Source organism: Rhinopithecus roxellana, chromosome 12 (genome assembly GCF_007565055.1).
Source record: "Rhinopithecus roxellana isolate Shanxi Qingling chromosome 12, ASM756505v1, whole genome shotgun sequence".
Taxonomy (NCBI): Eukaryota; Metazoa; Chordata; class Mammalia; order Primates; family Cercopithecidae; genus Rhinopithecus; species Rhinopithecus roxellana.
In genome coordinates this window covers 18,191,204-18,210,688 of record NC_044560.1, presented here as the reverse complement: position 1 = coordinate 18,210,688, position 19,485 = coordinate 18,191,204, and the positions used below count along the sequence as shown (strand labels likewise).

At 39.8% G+C, this 19,485-nt stretch overlaps 1 protein-coding gene across 16 annotated transcripts in view; it reads right to left on the bottom strand.

Annotated features, from left to right (window-relative positions):
• EPB41 (erythrocyte membrane protein band 4.1) overlaps positions 1-19,485 on the bottom strand; it is a 231,912-nt gene that overhangs the window by 57,033 nt on the left and 155,394 nt on the right. For 9 of the 16 annotated variants that reach the window (XM_010380323.2, XM_030913695.1, XM_010380317.2 and 6 more), the window contains 2 exons: positions 11,481-11,689; positions 4,356-4,418 (listed from right to left, as the gene is read on the bottom strand). In XM_010380323.2, the coding sequence (XP_010378625.1) occupies positions 4,356-4,418; positions 11,481-11,689 (272 nt within the window). The remainder of the gene's footprint in view (positions 1-4,355; positions 4,419-11,480; positions 11,690-19,485) is intronic. The other 7 variants (XM_010380316.2, XM_030913698.1, XM_010380324.2 and 4 more) reach the window with 3 other exon arrangements.

Genomic DNA, 19,485 nt, shown 5'->3' with positions numbered 1-19,485 from the left:
ATGGCTGTTTTTGCTTTTTGAGAAACAAGAATAGCCCTTTTTTGATATAAGACTTTATTACTGAAATTCCTAGTTAAAGGCTCCAGAGCAGACTGTTACTACGTCTGAAAAATCACCCAGAGGTACATAACACAATGACTTTTTTTCTTTGTCAATAATATGCACATAAACTAAAAACCTTAGGCTTTCTAGCTTCTAACAGCTTCACTTCATTACTTAGTACAACTCAAACCAGGGACCTCTTCCAATGACCTTCAAAGGATTGAGAGTGAGTTAACAAGAGTTCACCAAATACCTTATATATCGCCTTGACAATTTAAAATAATTCAACTGTTCCAGCAGATTAAATTTTTTTTTAATTTTTTAAAAATTAAAAAATCTTTTTATTTTTTGTGGGTACATAGTAGGTATACACTCTCGCAAATTTGAATATTGGGCAACCTGAGGTACAGGCAAGCTATTAAAGGGATATTCCAGGGAGAAATGAATGAAGCTTAGGTTAATAAAGCATGAGCTAGAAATAATATTCAGGTTTATGTAAAAGGAGGTGTATAACAACTTTCAAAAAGGGGACTCGGCCAAAAATAGTCTGGTAAATATAACTTGAAGACAAAAACTCAAATGTTCTTTGTCCAACAACACTTCAAAAAACCTTAAAAGATCTATGCTTGAGATCAAAACATGTGGGAGCCCATCACTTGATGACTGCAAAAAATTTATTACATATCAAGGCAGCTCTGTATCCAAGAAAAGCATAATGCTAAATACATTTCCTAATATGCCAGGTGAATTTTGGATTTAGTCTTTCTTTTTTGGCTCTGTAGGAAACAGCTGTATTGGGGTAAAAAATTAGAATTCATTTCAATAAAATTTTGCTTCAAAGTTTTTTCTGAGGGTAATACAGGTTTTAACTAAATAAAACTCTTTCAAAAGCAATGTCAAAGGGAAAACAGCATAAGAATAATCAGTGAGACGATTTTGATTCTGGAGATATTCATTCAGAAAAATCATTAACTAGTCTATTTATTTTTATTTTTGCAAGACTGAACCATGTATACCTGCTTTAAGATCAAATAGAAAGCTAACTCCAAAAGGGCGATCCTGTAGCATCCAGAAGAGCATGTTTCGCATGTTGGGATGAAATGTGAGTATATTTTATGAATATGGACTTCGCTATGGGGGAAAGAACAGTTTGCACTTTTGTTCTAGCTGAAAGCAAGAAAAGCATGTCTAGTAGCTAAAGAAAAGCATGAACAAGCCCATTCAAAGACCCAGTGTTAGACTGAGCAACCAGACCCACCAGGCATGTAAGGTCCCATGACCCAGCTCCTCACCGGTAATTAAAATCTGTTTGGGCCAAGACCAACTTAATACATTTGGGAAGGTTAAAAGTGTGAATAGAGCAAAACAAAAATGAGCAAGAGATGCTATGTAAAATGATAACTCTCTGAGTTAACCTCTTAATATAAGAGACTTGTGATTTGCTACTCTTCTTGCCTAGCTTCGGATTGGCTTGGAACCTGAGAAAATAAATGTTTTGGTAAAACCAGTAGCTTCTGAGGGAGCTTTCTCCATCCTTCTTAGCTGGCTTTGTTGGAAACCTGTGGGGGCACAGAGTAAAATTAAGATATCAAAGGGACCTGTTCCAAATAGAATTTGTCATAGACAACTTGCTACAGGTTCTCTCTGGGAGATGGAGGAGGCGGTAGATCTAAAAACTGAACTCGACCTTATTTGTGCCAGAACAAAGCATTAGTGGGGGCGGGGTAGGAGAAGAGGGAGGAGGGATGCTTAAAAAAAAAAAAAAAAAGCCTGCTGGAGTGACAGATAACTTGAGAGAACTTCCTTACTGGGGAAAAAACTTTATAATAACTAAAGAATGATGGCCAAATTACTTTGGCTGTGTTCAGGTTAGACACTTTTTGATGCCTATCACTTCATAATTTTAGAAGCAATCAAACCAAACACTTCATTAAATATAAAATGTTCTCAAAAGGCAGTTAGTGGTTTTAATTTTCAAACACACTTATTTAGAAATCCCCTCTCATGGCTGTCAATGAAATGCTGAGGGAAAAACACATCACACACAGGGACTTTGTGAGTCTTAGAAGCCATAACACACCTCATGGAACAAATGACAAATATATGATTGGTACTGCAGGTTCCAGTTAAGAGGAAGCACTGAAGATGAACTAGTCAGGAAATATGCATGTTTAGAATTTCAAGATGTTATACTGCCAAATAAAGGAAATCAACTAACATTCACTATTCTTCCTAGTCTCTGAAGATGGAACTACTCAGGTCTAGTTTCAGATACGGGCTAAAACAAAGAGAGCTAGTTGCCAAGTTTGAAATATCTGAGGATCCAGCCTTGAAAAACTTCATGTTAAATGAGACAAATATATGTAAAGCACTTGGTATTGCACCCACCATGCAATACATGTTTAATGAAGGCTGGGCATAATTCTTCTCAAAGACTTTATACGTAACAAGTACTCAAAATACAGATATTGACAAGGAATAAGATGAGGTTTAAATAATTAGAGGCTATATATTAAGCCAGAGATCTATCTAGTTTTAAAGTTTAGGTTGGGTCCAGTGGCTTATGCCTGTAACCTCAGTACTTTGGGAGGTTAAGGCAGAAGGATCACTTGAGTCCAGGAGTTTAAGACCAGCCTGGGCAACATATTGAGATCCTGTCTCTACCAAAATTTAAAAATTAGCTGGGCATTGTGGCGTGCACCCATAGCCCCAGCGACTCAGGAGATTGAGATGGCAGGATTGTTTGGGCCCAGGAGGCTGAGGGTGCAGTAAGCAGTGATTGTGCCATTGCACTCCAGCCTGGGTAATTCTGTGAGATCCTGCCTCAAAAAAAAAAAAAAAAAAAGGCCGGGCGCAGTGGCTCATGCCTGTAATCTCAGCACTTTGGGAGGCCAAGGCGGGCAGATCATGAGGTCAGGAGATCAAAACCATCCTGGCTAACACAGTGAAACCCCGTCTCTACTAAAAATAGAAAAAATTAGCTGGGTGTGGTGGCGGGCGCCTGTAGACCAGCTACTCGGGAGGTTGAGGCAGGAGAATGGCCTGAACCTGGGAGGTGGAGCTTGCAGTGAGCTGAGATCATGCCACCACACTCCAGCCTGGGCAACAGAGCCAGACACTGTTTCAAAAAAAAAAAAAAGAAAAGAAAAAGAAAGAAATGCTCATTACCCTGTTGTAATTTCCAATGAAAGAACTAATTCCTTAGAGGATATATAAGAAAAACAGCAGAAATCCAAGAATCTCCTTTATAGGCCAGGCCCGGTGGCTCATGCCTGTAATCCCAGCATTTTGGGAGGCCAAGGCGGGTGGATCATGAGGTCAGGAGATTGAGACCATCCTGGCTAACACAATGAAACCCATCTCTACTAAAAAATACAAAAAATTAGCCAGGCGTGGTGGCGGGCGCCTGTAGTTCCAGTTACTTGGGAAGCTGAGGCAGGAGAATGGCATGAACCTGGGAGGCGGAGCTTGCAGTGAGCCGAGATCACGCCACTGCACTCTAGACAGGGCAACAGAGCAAGACTCCATCTCAAAAAATACATATATACATATATATATATGACCAATGTTGAATATAATGGGAAAATAATCTCACAACTCTTATAGCAGACAGCATGTTGCTGTTTCTGAGTGGAAAATAGAGTAGTTTAATAGAGTTGGATAGATCCTCACATCTTGGCTTTCCAGTTCTGGGACTACAGGGAAATTACTTAATCTCTTTGAGCTTCAATTTTCTCATCTTTAAAATAACAATCCCATACCCACAGGCCTGTTTTTATGATTAAACCACCTTATAGTAACTACTGATTAAATGCTAGGCTCCCCTCTTTCCTTCTTATTTCTTTTTTCCCCCCCAAAAGTTCTTCTGTCATTTTTCTATTATCTCCAATATTTTAAGTCCATTCTGAATTCCCTACTTTCTCACACTCTCTTAGTTCAGAAAATGAAAGAATAGTGCAAATTTGCATCTTGGGACACATGGAAGTTTATACTCTTGGAAAATTAAAGGAACTTTTAGCAATGATGTAGAACTTTCTAAAGGTGGGTAAAACAATGGAACCATGAGAGGTAGAGGTAGTCCCAATCATATATTTTTCCAGGTAAGTACGACAGATAGAAACTAAAAAGAATCAGAAGGCGAGATGTTTGCATATCTTCATGTTCACCAACATGCAAAAGCATTTTAAACCTAAAGTTCCTTCATGCAATGGCATGCAAAACCAAATGCAGCACAGAATGAAGAAAAGGGGATCAGCAAAGAATGCAGAAGGTTCCAGGCAACCAACTGAAATAAGCTTCAAGTTCATACAAACCTCCAACATTAAATTGCTATGTCTGATATAAATGTTTTCACCATCTAGTCTTTCTCTCTTTTTCTGTGAAAATGAAAGGGGGAAAAAACAGAAAAGCATAAAAAATTAAAATGTTGTTCTTGCAGGAAAAAACTGAAAATTGGCAAACCAAAAAATATTTAAAATTAAATGTCCACAGCGCAGCATATGCCAACATGAAATGGTCAGAGTCACAAGGACACACAGAGAACATGATTACCACGAGAAAACGATGACCTTGTTCATGAATGATGAAAGAATGTGATGATGTTATTCAAACAGACAGTGTTCCTGGCTTCATTGGCTTCTTATGTAACAAGTTGTTTTATGTTCATTTTTGAAATTGAACTGTTTGAGGGTTACCTTAAAACATATGACTCTAAAAAACACTGAAACTCCAGGTATCATGGAGTGAAGAAATGCTTTAAAAACATTATTTAGCTTTTGGGATGTATTTTATACTTAGTGACACTGAGTATAATTAGAGATTTTATAATCTCTAATTATAAAATCTAATAAAAAATTAGATCGCTTTTATAAAAAAGATCTAAGAAAGATTATCATTTTATACATGACCAGCCAATAAATATATTCAGTTAACTGATTCAAACTGATTCATCCCACTCTATAGATGAAAAGAATGAGGCAGAGAAGTCAAACCCATAGTTATACACAGTACTGGGGTTGCTGCTACAGAGGGTGTTTTTTTGGAGACAGGGTCTTACTCTGTCACCTAGGTGGAATGTAGTGGTGCAGTTGTGGCTCACTGCAGCCTTAACCTCCTGGACTCAAGTGATCCTCCTGCCTCAGCCTCCCAAGTAGCTGGGACCACAGGAGCGTATCACCATGCCTCGCTAATTTATTTATTTATTGTTTTGAAGTGACGGGGTCTCCCTATGTTGCCCAGGCTGGTCTTGAACTCCTGGACTTAAGGGATCCTCTTGCCTCAACCTCCCAAAGTGCTGGGATTACAGGTGTGAGCCATCACACCCAGCTATGATGGTTTTCATTTTATGATAAATGTGTATAAAATATTATCAATCATTCTAAGAATATGATGTCATTGTGAAATAGTTCTTATACATTTCTAAATATAAAAGATAGGTTTTACTCTCACTGTTTAATGAAAAGTTTAATGAAACTTTTCAACATATAGTATAGGATTATGGTTTCTTCAGTTTATGTAAATATATGTGTATAGCTGTCACCCAGGCTGGAGCACAGTGGCATGATCTCAGCTCACTGCAACCTCCACCTCCCAGGTTCAAGCGATTCTCATGCCTCAGCCTCCTAAGTAGCTGGGACTAAAGGCGTGCACCAACACACCTGGCTAATTTTTGTATTTTTAGTAGAGACATGGTTTCACCACGTTGGCCAGGCTGGTCTCAAACTCCTGACCGCAAGGGATCCTCCTGCTTCGGCCTCCCAAAGTGCTGGGATTATAGGCAGGAGCCAATGCACCTGGCCCATATCCGTTATTTGAAAATATTAACAACTCCTGATTAAAAGAAATCAATGAAAAGAATGGATCACTGTCTTTTTAATGCATTGTAAGTCAGCATGGGTGAAATGGCAATGTAGTTTTGTGAAAGTGAAAAACGGCTAACCTTCCTCATTCTTATCAGATCTTCAGTTTTTTCTGCAAGCTTCTGTTTTGCCATAATTTAAAAAAGAAAGAAAAATGATAAAATGTTGCTCATTGAAGTTTGTTTGAACCTTCATTTTATAATTTTAAGGAAAAGGGAGTAAGGGAGAAGAAAAAAATTGAGGGGGCGGAGGGAAAGAGGAACAAGTGGCCTATTGGCACAAACCTGTGTTTGGTCACCATTTGAGGTGGGTACTGTCACCTCGATGTGGGTTTTTTCCACCTACATTTAAGAAATAAAGTAGTAAAAACATTTTAGGTTAGTAGGTTTCTATGAATAGTGTTGTTTCCAAACAAGCTGCATCTTTAAGCTGCTTGTGAAATACGCTGATATGTAATCATCATGATGCAGTCTTATGGAGGGTGTTACAGGGAAGGATATTACTCCCAAAAGTCATCTGTGTTTACCGTCACATTTTCAAGGCTGAAAAGGTAATATGGATATCCAAATTATCAAAAAAGAAAATTAAGGTAAGTATTCTATTGATGAAGAAAATATATTTTTATACTTATTTATAAAAAAGTACCCACTAAAAAGAATAATTTAGGCTTATTTAATGCAATAGCCTTGTTTTTGTTTTGCCTTTAAAAATGATCTGGAAGTACTTTAAGTAACATTTAAAAACAAATTTACATATGAAGTTATCAACGTATGACATATATGACAGGAAGAAAAAGAAAATCTTTAGCTAAAGCACACATGTAATAAACCACATATGACACCAAACTGGTAAACACAAAGGATTTTGTTAGTTGAACAATATACTTAAGGAGGCACTTCATTCTTCAGTTTATTACACAACAAAACATTACAATAAACCCAATTTAAATTGTAACTGACACATGAAATTACTCCCAGGGCTGGTTATAAACAAGCACATGCAGGATTCAGCTGTAACATTCAACACGCTGCAATCTTCTCTAGGAAGGTGAAGCCTATGTGTTTGGTAGAAGGGCAAGATTCATCCTTAGTATTAATATTAGAAAGCGAATAGCTAAGGTCTCCTGCCTAGCTTTGAAATACCTTTAGTAATGTCATTCTATACATAGAAAATGGAGTAATTATTTAAAAAAAAAAAAAACAGGCTATTAAGAGGGAGCATAATACAGTGAGCAACGCACAAAGCGTTGGATATTTTAAATTAAAAAATTGATTGTTTTTACTAAGGGCTAAATCACTTTGTATCATTAAGTTCTTTACAGAACCTCATCAATCTGTGGTGTTGATATTCTTTTTAATCACACTAAGCAGTATTACTTTGGAATATAATGTCATTGTGCTATTTTCCCTAGACTGAGTCTAAAAAATCTGAGAGAGCTACAAAATTAGTGACACTGTCAAGTGTTAAGTTAAGCACACCCCATTACAGCACTTTAACTACCAGGGGTAATGAACCGTTTTGGGTCATTTCTACTTTAAGTCCCAGCATATTTGTTGTGTGGTCATTAACAAGTTTTTTTTTTACCCCTCAGAGCTTAAATTTCTTATGGATAAAATGGAGATAATGTCTTCCTAGAATTGTGCATTTAGCAAACAATAATGTTAAATTATTTTACAGGCCGGGAGCGGTGACTCATGCTTGTAATCTCAGCACTTTTGGAGGCCGAGGCGGGTGGATCACGAGGTCAGGAGTTCAAGACCAGCCTGACCAAGGGTGAAACCCTGTCTCTACTAAAAATACAAAACAATTAGCTGGGCGTGGTGGCACGCGCCTGTAATCCCAGCTACTCCGGAGGCTGAGGCAGAGAATTGCTTAAACCTGGAGGGGCGGAGGTTGCAGTGAACCAAGATCACGCCACTGCACTCCACCCTGGGCGACAGAGCGAGACTCCATCTCAAAAAAAAAAAATTATTTTACAAAGTTTAAATTCCTCGTTCAAATGAATAATGACTTCTTTTTGTTTTGGATCTTTATCAATCCAATAGCAGAAAATTGAGAGCCTCTACTTCAGTTTAAGAATTGAGGCAAGCTGGGCACAATGGCTCACGCCTGTAATCCCAGTACTTTGGGAGGCCGAGGCAGGCGGATCACCTGAGGTCAGGAGTTCGAGACAATCCTGGCCAACATAGTGAAACCTTGTCTCCACTAAAAATACAAAAATTAACTGGGCGTGGTGGTGGGCACCTGTAATCCAGCTACTCAGGAGGCTGAGGCAGGAGAATCGCTTGAACCCGGGAGGTGGAGGTTGCAGTGAGCTGAGATCGCACCATTGCACTCCAGCCTGGGTGACAGAGCAAGACTCCATCTCAAAAAAAAGAATTGAGGCCAAGTAGCAACAGTATTTCTGTGTATGCCCCTACATAGAACATTAAATGAGATAACAATATACATGGGGGAGACAGTACCTACTGCCATACTTGCAGAATAGACCTTGTTAAAATGACAACAAAAAGCTTTCTCTATCTCAAACTAATGTCAGATAATGAAATTTACAGTTACAAGGCTACTTTATCACTACTATTGCTTTATATAATAAATATGGTTTCAGGTAAATGCCATAGTTTTGTTTTGTTTTTTTGGAGACAGTGTCTTGTTCTGTCGCCCAGGCTGGTGTGCAGTGGCGCAATCTCGGCTCACTGCAACCTCTGTCTTCCAGGTTCAAGTGATTCTCCTGCCTCAGCCTCCCAAATAGCTGGGATTACAGGTGTCTGCCAGCATGCCCAGCTAATTTTTGTATTTTCAGTAGAGACAGGGTTTCGCCATGTTGGCCACGCTGTGATCCACCCATCTTGGCCTCCCAAATTGCTGGGATTACAGGCGTGAGCCACTGTGCCTGCCGCCATAGTTATTTTCTAACTGCTACATATAAAATCAGCTCAGAGTCACCCTTAATTCTGCCACCACCATTACTATAATAAGTTATCAGAGGTGGTCTTCAGTCTCATTTCAACACAAGTATCTCAAATCATATATTTATGTAGAATTAATTGGCAACAAAGACCCCCTATTGACTTGGAAAGCTTATACCAGGTAGTGATCTCTTTACTCTGCCAACTTCCCAAGAAGTTGAGAGCCTATTGTTGAAGGGAGCCTATTGTTGAAGATATTTATGTCTATGATACAGGCAAAAATTAGTAAAAGTAAGTCAGCAGAAAGCCAGAGGAATCTTAGCCACTACGAAGATTCCCCTGACAATTCCAGTAATCTAACACTTTTTAGTTAGTATAACAAATGGAGGGATAGTCAAAAGTGCCTGGTGAGATATTCTAACATTAAAAACTGAGGAGGTAGTCTAACATTAAACAGGCATTGTTGACACTGAACCTGACGACCAATGTCATAAATATTTGGCTAGGTACAAAAAATGTAAATACATATCATTCACTCAATCTGTTTTTCTCTCTGGACTCAAGGTAGTCCCAAATGGACAGTAAAACTGTATGTCATATTTAACAGTTTGTTTCTTTCTTTATTATATTTTTTGAGACGGAGTCTTGCTCTGTCACTCAGGCTGGAGTGCAGTGGTGTGATCTGGGCTCACTGCAACCTCTGCCTCCCAGGTTCAGGGAATTCTCCTGCCTCAACCTCCCCAGTAGCTGGGATTACAGGCGCCTGCCACCACGCCCAGCTGATTTTTGTATTTTTAGTAGAGATGGGGTTTCACCATTTGAGACAGGATATCACTTTGTCACCCAGGCTGAAGTGCAGTGGTGCAATCTCGGCTCACTGAAGCCTCCTCAATCTCGCAGGTTCAAGCTATCCTTCTGTCTCTGCCCCCGCAAGGAGCTGGGACTATAGATACGCATCACCATACCCAGCTAGTTTTTGTATTTTTTGTAGACATGGGGTTTTGCCATTTTGCCAAAGCTGGTCTTGAACTCCTGGGCTCAAGGGATCCGCCCGCCTTGCTCTCCCAAAGTGCTAGGATTACAGGTGAGAGACTCCAAACCTGGTCTAACAGTTTTTTGTTTTTTGTTTTTTTAAATACAATCAAAACAGAGTTAGATTGTCCACTGTTCTAGAAATAAACTAGATATTGTTTATTGGAGATCTGGCTCCAAAAGAACAAGGTTAATCAATCTGCCAAAGCGAGGACACTTACTAAGATCTTATGCAGTCTAATTTTTTTTTAATTTCTTAACAGACATATACAAATGTAATTCTTCTTATAAAGAGTGCTTCTCATAATTCCTGTTGCCAACAGTAAGGCCTATATTTATTTCAATAAATCTGAGCTAGCACTTCGATTCCATCACTGCTTAAATGTGTTTACGAAGCTTAACACATAAAAGGTCAGTCTAGGCAGGGCGCGGTGGCTCAAGCCTGTAATCCCAGCACTTTGGGAGGCCGAGACAGGCGGATCACGAGGTCAGGAGATCGAGACCATCCTGGCTAACATGGTGAAACCCCGTCTCTACTAAAAAATACAAAAAACTAGCCGGGCAAGGTGGCGGGTGCCTGTAGTCCCAGCTACTCGGGAGGCTGAGGGAGGAGAATGGCGTAAACCCGGGAGGCGGAGCTTGCAGTGAGCTGAGATCCGGCCACTGCACTCCAGCCTGGGCGACAGAGCGAGACTCCGTCTCAAAAAAAAAAAAAAAAGGTCAGTCTAGTCACCGTCTAGGAAATCTGCTAATTAAATTGGTGATTTTTCAACACAGTGCAATGACTGTGGATACAACTAACTGAGAACCATAGGTAACTCAGCAGTATAACCTCTCCTACATAATGGATCTTCTCCTTTTTGTAACGCTACTTAAGATTTGAGCAACCACATAGATGTGCTTTATGTAATACCTATTCTTTGGAAATGTTGTATATATATCCATCTTAGAAAATAAAATTATATTTTAATCACAATAGCAGAGCTTAGTCTTTTTTTTTTTTGAGACGGAGTTTGGCTCTGTCGCCCAGGCTGGAGTGCAGTGGCCGCATCTCTGCTCACTGCAAGCTCCGCCTCCCGGGTTTACGCCATTCTCCTGCCTCAGCCTCCCGAGTAGCTGGGACTACAGGCGCCCGCCACCTCGCCCGGCTACTCTTTTGTATTTTTTAGTAGAGACGGGGTTTCACCGTGTTAGCCAGGATGGTCTCGATCTCCTGACCTCGTGATCCGCCCGTCTCGGCCTCCCAAAGTGCTGGGATTACAGGTTTGAGCCACCGCGCCCGGCCAGCAGAGCTTAGTCTTAAAAATCTATGTGGCGATTCCTTCTAGATGAGTAAAAATTATTTTAAAAAGCAGAGGATCAATCATACTGGTGTGTTTTACAAGTTCATTTAGAAAAATAATAGTTGGGTCAAGGAGTGGGTCACCTTATAACTTCTGAGATAGCTTACAGTCTTATTGACATAACTTTATGAAAATATTTTACTGGTTCATGGGAGACATCTTCATTTAGAAAGAATGAGGAATAACTTTGTTGAGTCTATGAGAATAAGCAATCGCTTTGAACATGTTCCTGGTCAAAATGTTAAGGCCTCTAAATCACAAAGTGAGTTAGCTAGGTATTTGGACTGATGACATACCTTCCATGCTTCTGTGGGCTCTGGCTCAGCTTGCTCAGGTGGCTCGTCTTCCTTTTTCACTTCAGCCTTCACTGTTTCCTTCTGTGCTTTAGGGACCACTGTTTTTTCAGCAGAGGCATCTAGGACGCCACCTTCTGCAACCTGACCCTGAGCAATGGCGGGTGCAGAAGTGGGCCGAGGACTTCGGTCTGCCGAATCCACAGCTGCTGCTATGTGAGAAAGGGAAAAGGGAAGAATAAGTAAAGGCCAGAGCTACTGTATTATTTCAAAGTCACCAGGCAAAATAACTGTGAATCCAGGACACACACAAATGTTACAGTGTGTAGTGGGCTCTCATACAGAGGGTAAAAAATAAATCATTAGTGCTCTGCCAGGGAACTGACAGCAACAAGAAAGTTAAATGTACCATCAGTAGAAAGGCTAAAATGTGTTAATGATCATATTCCATGAATGCTGAATTCAGGGGAGACAAGATCAAAGAAAAGAAATAGAAAATCCATTTATCTAGTAATTTTAGTTTCAAAAACCTGCAATGTTGTCTATGGTGGGAAAAAAAGGGTCAACTAAATGTGATTTCTTCCATGAGGCCTTTTAAAAATAAAGATGTGTTCATTTTTAGGTTATTTCAGGAACCTAAAAATATATTGTAAGAAAAAAGAATTAAGTCTGATTTCTTCTGTAAGCCTCCTTGGAATGATTACAAAATAACTTGATAAATGGCTCTTCTGGTAAGACATGAACTACTTTCTGATGCTTGTAAGGACAAATCTTTGAACCAGATGCTCTCCCTTTTAATAATATATCATTTGATTAAAATAACATGAACTCAAAATCTTTGTCAGTACTCAAACCTACACAAAAATATCTTTTGAGTTCTGTCCTACTATCTCTCAGTCTTACCAGTTTGTATTATAGCTCTTATTCTCTAATATATTTAGGGCAGTGGTTCTCAACTGGAGTAAATTGTCCCCAGAGAATATTTAGCAATGTCTGGAGACATTTTTGGTTGTTGTAACTGAGGAGGGAAGAGAAAGGAGGTACTGGCATCCAGTACATAGAGGCTGAAGTTACTGAGGTTGAGAAACCTTAATTTAGGGGAAAAGCTGTATACATTGCTTTAGAGAGAATAAACTATACAGGCTTATGATAAAATCTTGATCTTTTCTAAGAGCTAATTGTTGTGTTGGAATATTTGGTATCTACGTTTTAGACAGCTTACTTCAAAACAATCACTCATACCCTTTTTGTGGTTTTTATGTTAATTCTTTCAGGGATATAAAACATTTACACTTTGTAATAAAACTTCACTTATCTGACAGTATCTAGGAATGAAAGTGTTTTTCGACATTTAGTGTTTCTGATAACATATTGTTATCCTCTTTTGTACTAAGACTTTTTTTTTTTTTTTTTTTTAGACAGAGGCTCTGTCACCTAGGCTGGAGTGCAATGGCACGATCTCGGCTCACTGCAGTCTCTGCCTCTCAGGTTCAAGCGATTCTCCTGCCTCAGCCTCCCCAGTAGCTGGGACTACAGGCGTCCGCCACCATGCCCAGTTAATTTTTTGTATCTTTAGTAGAGACGGGGTCTCACCATGTTGGCCAGGCTTGTCTCGAACTCCTGACCTCAAGTGATCTGCCTGCCTTGGCCTCCCAAAGTGCTAGGATTACAGGCGTGAGCCACCACACCCGGCCAAGACTTTTATATTTTAATCAATTTGCATGGAAATCAGTAATTTTTATTATATACTTTCCTGCATTCTTAAACTGACTATAACTGAACATAATTCATTCTGAAATTTTTAGATCTGTAAACTGTAAGGATCAGATAAAGGAATTCCATAAATCTGAACAGATAAAAACTTTAAATTCTCAACTACTTCATACAACAATATCAAGAAAGAAATGGTTGGCCAGGCGCGGTGGCTCACACCTGTAATCCCAGCACTTTGGGAGGCCAAGGTGGGCAGATCACCTGAGGTGGGGAGTTCGAGACCAGCCTGGTCAACATGGTGAAATGTCATCTCTACTAAAAGTACAAAAATTAGCCAAGCGTGGTGGTGGGTGCCTGTAGTCCCAGCTACTCGGGAGGCTGAGGCAGGAGAATGGCCTGAATCCAGGGGGCGGAGCTTGCGTGAGCTGAGATCGTGCCACTGCACTCCAGCCTGGGCAACAGAGCTAGACTCTGTCTCAAAAAAAAAGAAAAAAGAAAAAGAAAGAAATGCTCATTACCCTGTAGTAATTTCCAATGAAAAAACTAATTCCTTAGAGAATATATAGGAAAAACAGCAGAAATTCAAGAATCCCCTTTATTGGCCAGGTGCTATGGCTCATGTCTGTAATCCCAGCACTTTGGGAGGCTAAGGCGGGTGGATCACGAGATCAGGAGATTGAGACCATCCTAGCTAACACAGTGAAACCTATCTCTACTAAAAAATACAAAAAATTAGCCAGGCGTGGTTGTGAGCACCTGTAGTTCCAGTTACTTGGGAAGCTGAGGCAAGAGAATGGCTTGAACCCAGGAGGCGGAGCTTGCAGTGAGCTGAGATCGTACCACTGCACTCCAGCCTGGGCAACAGAGCGAGACTCTGTCTCAAAAAAAAAAAAAAAAAAAAAGGCTCTCCTTTATCTTTCCACGAAAAATCTGTGGCCTCTTGCACAGATTGCTACTACTGAGTTAGTAGTAATAACTCTGGATTAGCACAGAGCTACTACTAATGGGTGCTTTAAGCAGTCACTGCAAGAATGGCAGATGGCAGACCAAACCTGACAACACAGGGGAATGTGACAAAATATTTTGCTCACAGTTGTGTTTAAGTATCATTATACATGTGTATTCACACCTCCTCTCAAAGAATTAATTCAACTATGCCTGGCATCACAGAAACATAGCCCATGCTTTCACCATGTGTTATTTTGCCACTTGTCTTTGGTTTCAATCCAGTACTAATATTGCAGAGCCAAATGATTTATGTCTTCAGCATTCCTAGCCTTGGCAATCTGTACTGTATATGGAAAAGAAGGTATTAGTGTGAAAACTGACAGAAACAGAGTTCAGAGATTGGAAAAATAATAACATTACAATAAAAAGCCCTGGCTGTGAAAGGCTGTGTGGAACAGAGGCAAAAGCCAAATCACGAGTCTTAGGCCCAGACTCAGTCACACATAGTAGTGTGACCTAAGGGATGGAGCTTAATCTTACGAACTTTAGTTTAATCATATGTAAAATATAGAAGATATTAACTCTATAATATCATGGTAGTGATCGTGGCTTTTTAAAACAGTTTTGAGACATAATTCACATACCATACAGTTCACTCATTTAAAATACATAAATCAATGCTTTTTAGTATATTTACAGTGTTGGGGGTAGTGATTGCTTTTTAAGATGTGTGGGTCGGCCGGGCGTGGTGGCTCAAGCCTGTAATCCCAGCACTTTGGGAGGCCGAGACGGGCGGATCACGAGGTCAGGAGATAGAGACCATCCTGGCTATCATGGTGAAACCCCGTCTCTACTAAAAAATACAAAAAGAAAACTAGCCGGGCGAGGTGGCGGGCGCCTGTAGTCCCAGCTACTCGGGAGGCTGAGGCAGGAGAATGGCGTAAACCCAGGAGGCGGAGCTTGCAGTGAGCTGAGATCCGGCCACTGCACTCCAGCCTGGGCAACAGAGCGAGACTCTGTCTCAAAAAAAAAAAAAAAAAAAAAGAAGATGTGTGGGTCTTCAGTTTTCTTAATTCAGTTATTAATATTTACAACATTTTGGTGCATATATAGACAACACATAACTTAAAAATCCAGTATCTCCCATATGTGAAGGTCTACACAAAGAAAAATGCTGATGGTGACCCACTAACTTCAATACTATATTGCTCTTGGCTGACAATAGAAACGTAGTTATATACTAGAGCAGTAAAGAATAAAATTCAAACTATCAGACTGAGTAAAGGCAAACAACTTCTACTTCTAGCTGTTATTTACTAGCACAATTTCTGCTAGTGTGCAGTAGGGTGGTTCTTTTATCAGAGGACCACATAAATAAATCATTTGTGGATCTTGAAAAACAAAAAAATCAGATGATGCGTGAGATGAGCTATCCGCCCACTCTAGTGAGATGAGCTATCCAAGAGTGAGGCTTGGGCATGTGTTTTGTTTTAAAGCTCCAAAGGTGATAAGGATGTACACCCCTGGCAAGATTCACTGTAATCACTGCTCACCAAATGGATGAACCACCTGGTTGTGTGGCCCTTTCTTTTGTGCTCCAGTTTCCTCATGAGTAAAACTGTAATTCCTAAATGCTTTTTCTTATTCACTAAGTAGCTAGTATTAAAAAGGAATACAAGGAAATGCTTTGAAAAGCAAAAAGTACAAGAAAAATATAATCTTTGTCATCATTATTAGTTACCCTTACAACTTACTACTCTATCATAAAACTGGGATCAGAACCAGTTTTGGTACTCCAGCTGGTAAGGCAGATGCTCTGAGCACCAGACATAACAGAGAAAGGGAATGCTCATTTTTATCACTAAAATGAGAGTCGTTATAAAGCAATTATTGTAAAAGTTTCCCTGATACATCATCTCTAGCTTACAGAGTTATATTAATTTTTTGAAAAGGGAGGGGTGACTCAACGAGAAAAAGTATCTTTTAAGGAGCATGGAGAAGTATCTAAGGAAAAGAGGGAAAAATGGTTCCACAGACATGTTTCCAGTTTTTATACCATAGCACAAAGAGAAAAAGACATTTAAAAACAGAACTACAAAAAAAATACTGTCCTATTCAGTTTATATGCACTTCAGATACTTAAAAGATATGTAAAATGCTTAGAACAGTGCCTGGAACATACTAAGTGCTCAACCAATATTGACTATTAACTTTTATTCTACCCTTTCTTAAAAAAAAAAGTAATCACGGTGAAGAGTAAAAAGCATGGGCCTAGGAGAATGGTCCTGGATTCCCTCCTAATTCTTTCCAACTAGCTATGTGACCTTAGGCAAGTCACTTACATTCTAAGGTTAAGTTGTAAGAAATAATGAACATTGGCTGGGTGCCGGTGGCTCACGCCTGTAATCCCAGCACTTTGGGAGGCTGAGGCGGGTGGATCCGAGGTCAAGAGATTGAGACCATCCTGGCCAACATTGTGAAACCCCATCTCTATTAAAACAAACAAACAAAAAAAACCCACACACACACAAAAATTAGCTGGGCGTAGTGGTGTGCACCTGTAATCCCACCTACTTAGGAGGCTGAGGCAGGAGAATCGCTTGAACCCGGGAGGCAGAGTTTGCAGTGAGCCAAGATCGCAACACTGCACTCCAGGCTGGGTAACAGTGCGAGACTCTGTCTCAAAAACAAAACAAAACAAAACAAATTTAAAAAAAGAAATAATGAACATTAATGAGTATCTAGTTCAAGACTTTTTTTAAAAAAGCTCAATAAAAGTGTAAAGAAAATAAAGATATGAGCTGACATGAGTTAAAGTATATATAATAGGAAAAAAACAACAAAACCAAAAGTTGGTTCTTTGAAAAAATTAAGAAGATTACTTTGTACCCCATAACTATATACAATTATAAATTGTCAGCCAGGCTTGGTGGCTCATGCCCAAAATCCCAGAACTTTGGGAGGCCGAAGCAGGCAGATCACTTGAGGTCAGGAGGTAGAAACCAGCCTGACCAACATGGTGAAACCCCGTCTCTACTAAAAATACAAAAATTAGCTGGGCATGGTGGCGCACACCTGTAATCCCAGCTACTTGGGAGGCTGAGGTGGGAGAATCGCTTGAACTTGGGAGGCAGAGGTGGGAGAATCGCTTGAACTTGGGAGGCAGAAGTTGCAGTGAGCTGAGATCACGCCATTGCATTCCAGCCTGCAACCATTGCATTCCAACTCTTGTTGCATTCCAGGGCAACAAGAGTGAAACTCCATCTCACAAATAAATAAGTAAATAATAAATATATAGTCAATTTACAATTTAAGAAAGAAAAGATTAATAAAATCAATATATCTCTAGCAAGCCTATTTGAAACAAAAAGGGTACAACTTACCAATATCACGAATGCAAAAAGTGGACCCTGCTATAGTTCTTACAGGTATTAAAAAGATACCCAGCTTTATGTAAATATATTTGGAAATTTAGATAAAATGCACATTGCCTAGAAAAACACAACTAGGCCAGGTGCAATGACCCACACCTATAATCCCAGCACTTTGAGAGGCCTAGGTGAGAGGACTGCTTGAGCCCAGGTGTTCAAGATCAGCCTGGGCAACACAGTAAGACCTTGTCTCTATAAAAATTAAAAAATTAGTGGGGTGTGGTAGCATGTACTTGTGGTACCAGCTACTCAGGGTGCTGAGGTGGGAGGATCATTTGGGCCTGGGAGGTCAAGGCTACAGCAAGCTATGATGGCGTTACTGTACTCCAGCCTGAGAGAGCTAAGACTGTTTCTCCAAAAAAAAAAAAAAGGAAAGAAAGAAAAAAAGAAACACAGTTTATCAAAACTGAAACAAGAACTAGAACATTTTTTTTTTTTTTTTTTGAGGCGGAGTCTCGCTCTGTCGCCCGGACTGGAGTGCAGTGGCCAGATCTCAGCTCACTGCAAGCTCCGCCTCCCGAGTTTACGCCATTCTCCTGCCTCAGCCTCCCGAGTAGCTGGGACTACAGGCGCCCGCCACCTCGCCCGGCTAGTTTTTGTATTTTTAGTAGAGACGGGGTTTCACCGTGTTAGCCAGGATGGTCTCGATCTCCTGACCTCGTGATCCGCCTGTCTCGGCCTCCCAAAGTGCTGGGATTACAGGCTTGAGCCACCGTGCCCGGCCAAGAACTAGAACATTTTAATAGTCCCTTATCTAATAAAGACACTGAATCTGTAAGTAAAGAACCTCCCACAGTGAGATCTCTAGGACAAGATATGGCTTCAAAGGCGAATTCTTCTAAATGGTAACAAAGAAATGACAACAGTCTTCAACAAACTCTTCCAGAGAACAGAAGAAGAAGGAATTCTTCTCAATTTATTTTATGAGACCAGCATAAATTTGAAACTAAAGCCTGACCACAACATGACAAAAAAGGAAAAATCCTAAAATGATAAAAAAGAAAAGTGTATTATGACCAATTTGAGCTTACTCCAAAAATTCTTAGGTGGTTTAAAAATTGAAAGTAAAAATAATCCACCACATAAAAAGGAGAAAAATCATTTTATGATATCAACAGATGAAGTAAAAAGCATTTGATAAAAGTAACACTAATTCACAATTAAAACACGTAGGAAACTAGAATGAAAACTTCCTTATATGATAAAGAAAATACTGTATAAGGAAGCTTGATGAAATACTGAAGCTTTAGCCCTAAAATTGGGAAAGATGACAGTTATTAACGCTCGTATTCAGCAATACATTGGATGTTCTAGCCAGCAACAAAGCAATTAAAGAAATTAGAAGTGCGAGATGGAAAGGAAGAAATACAACAATCATTATTTTCAGTTGATGTTGGGTACACAATAATGTATACCCCAAATAATCCACAGATAAACCATTAAAATTAATGATAAATTTTTTAGTAAGATTACTGAGTATAAGGTCAAACTAGAAAAATCTATTGTATTTCTATGTACCAAAACAACTGAACAAAAATAAAAATTTTAAGATACCATTTATTTTATTTTATTTTATTTTAGAGACAGGGTCTCCCTCTGTCGCCCTGGCTGCAGTGCAGTGGCACAGAAACGGCTCACTGCAGCCTTAACCTCCTAGGCTGAAGTGATCCTCCTCCCTCAGCCTTCCATGTAGTTAGGACCACAGGTGTGCACCACCATGCTCAGCTAATTTTTTTTTTAAAGACACAGCATCTTGCTATGGTGTCCAGGCTGGTCTTGAACTCTCAGGCTTAAGTGATCCTCCCACCTTGGCCTCCCAAAATGCTGGGATTATAGGCACGAGGCACTGCAACCAGTCAAAAACCAAATGATATCATTTAAGATAGCAAAAGATGGCTGGGTGTGGTGGCACACTC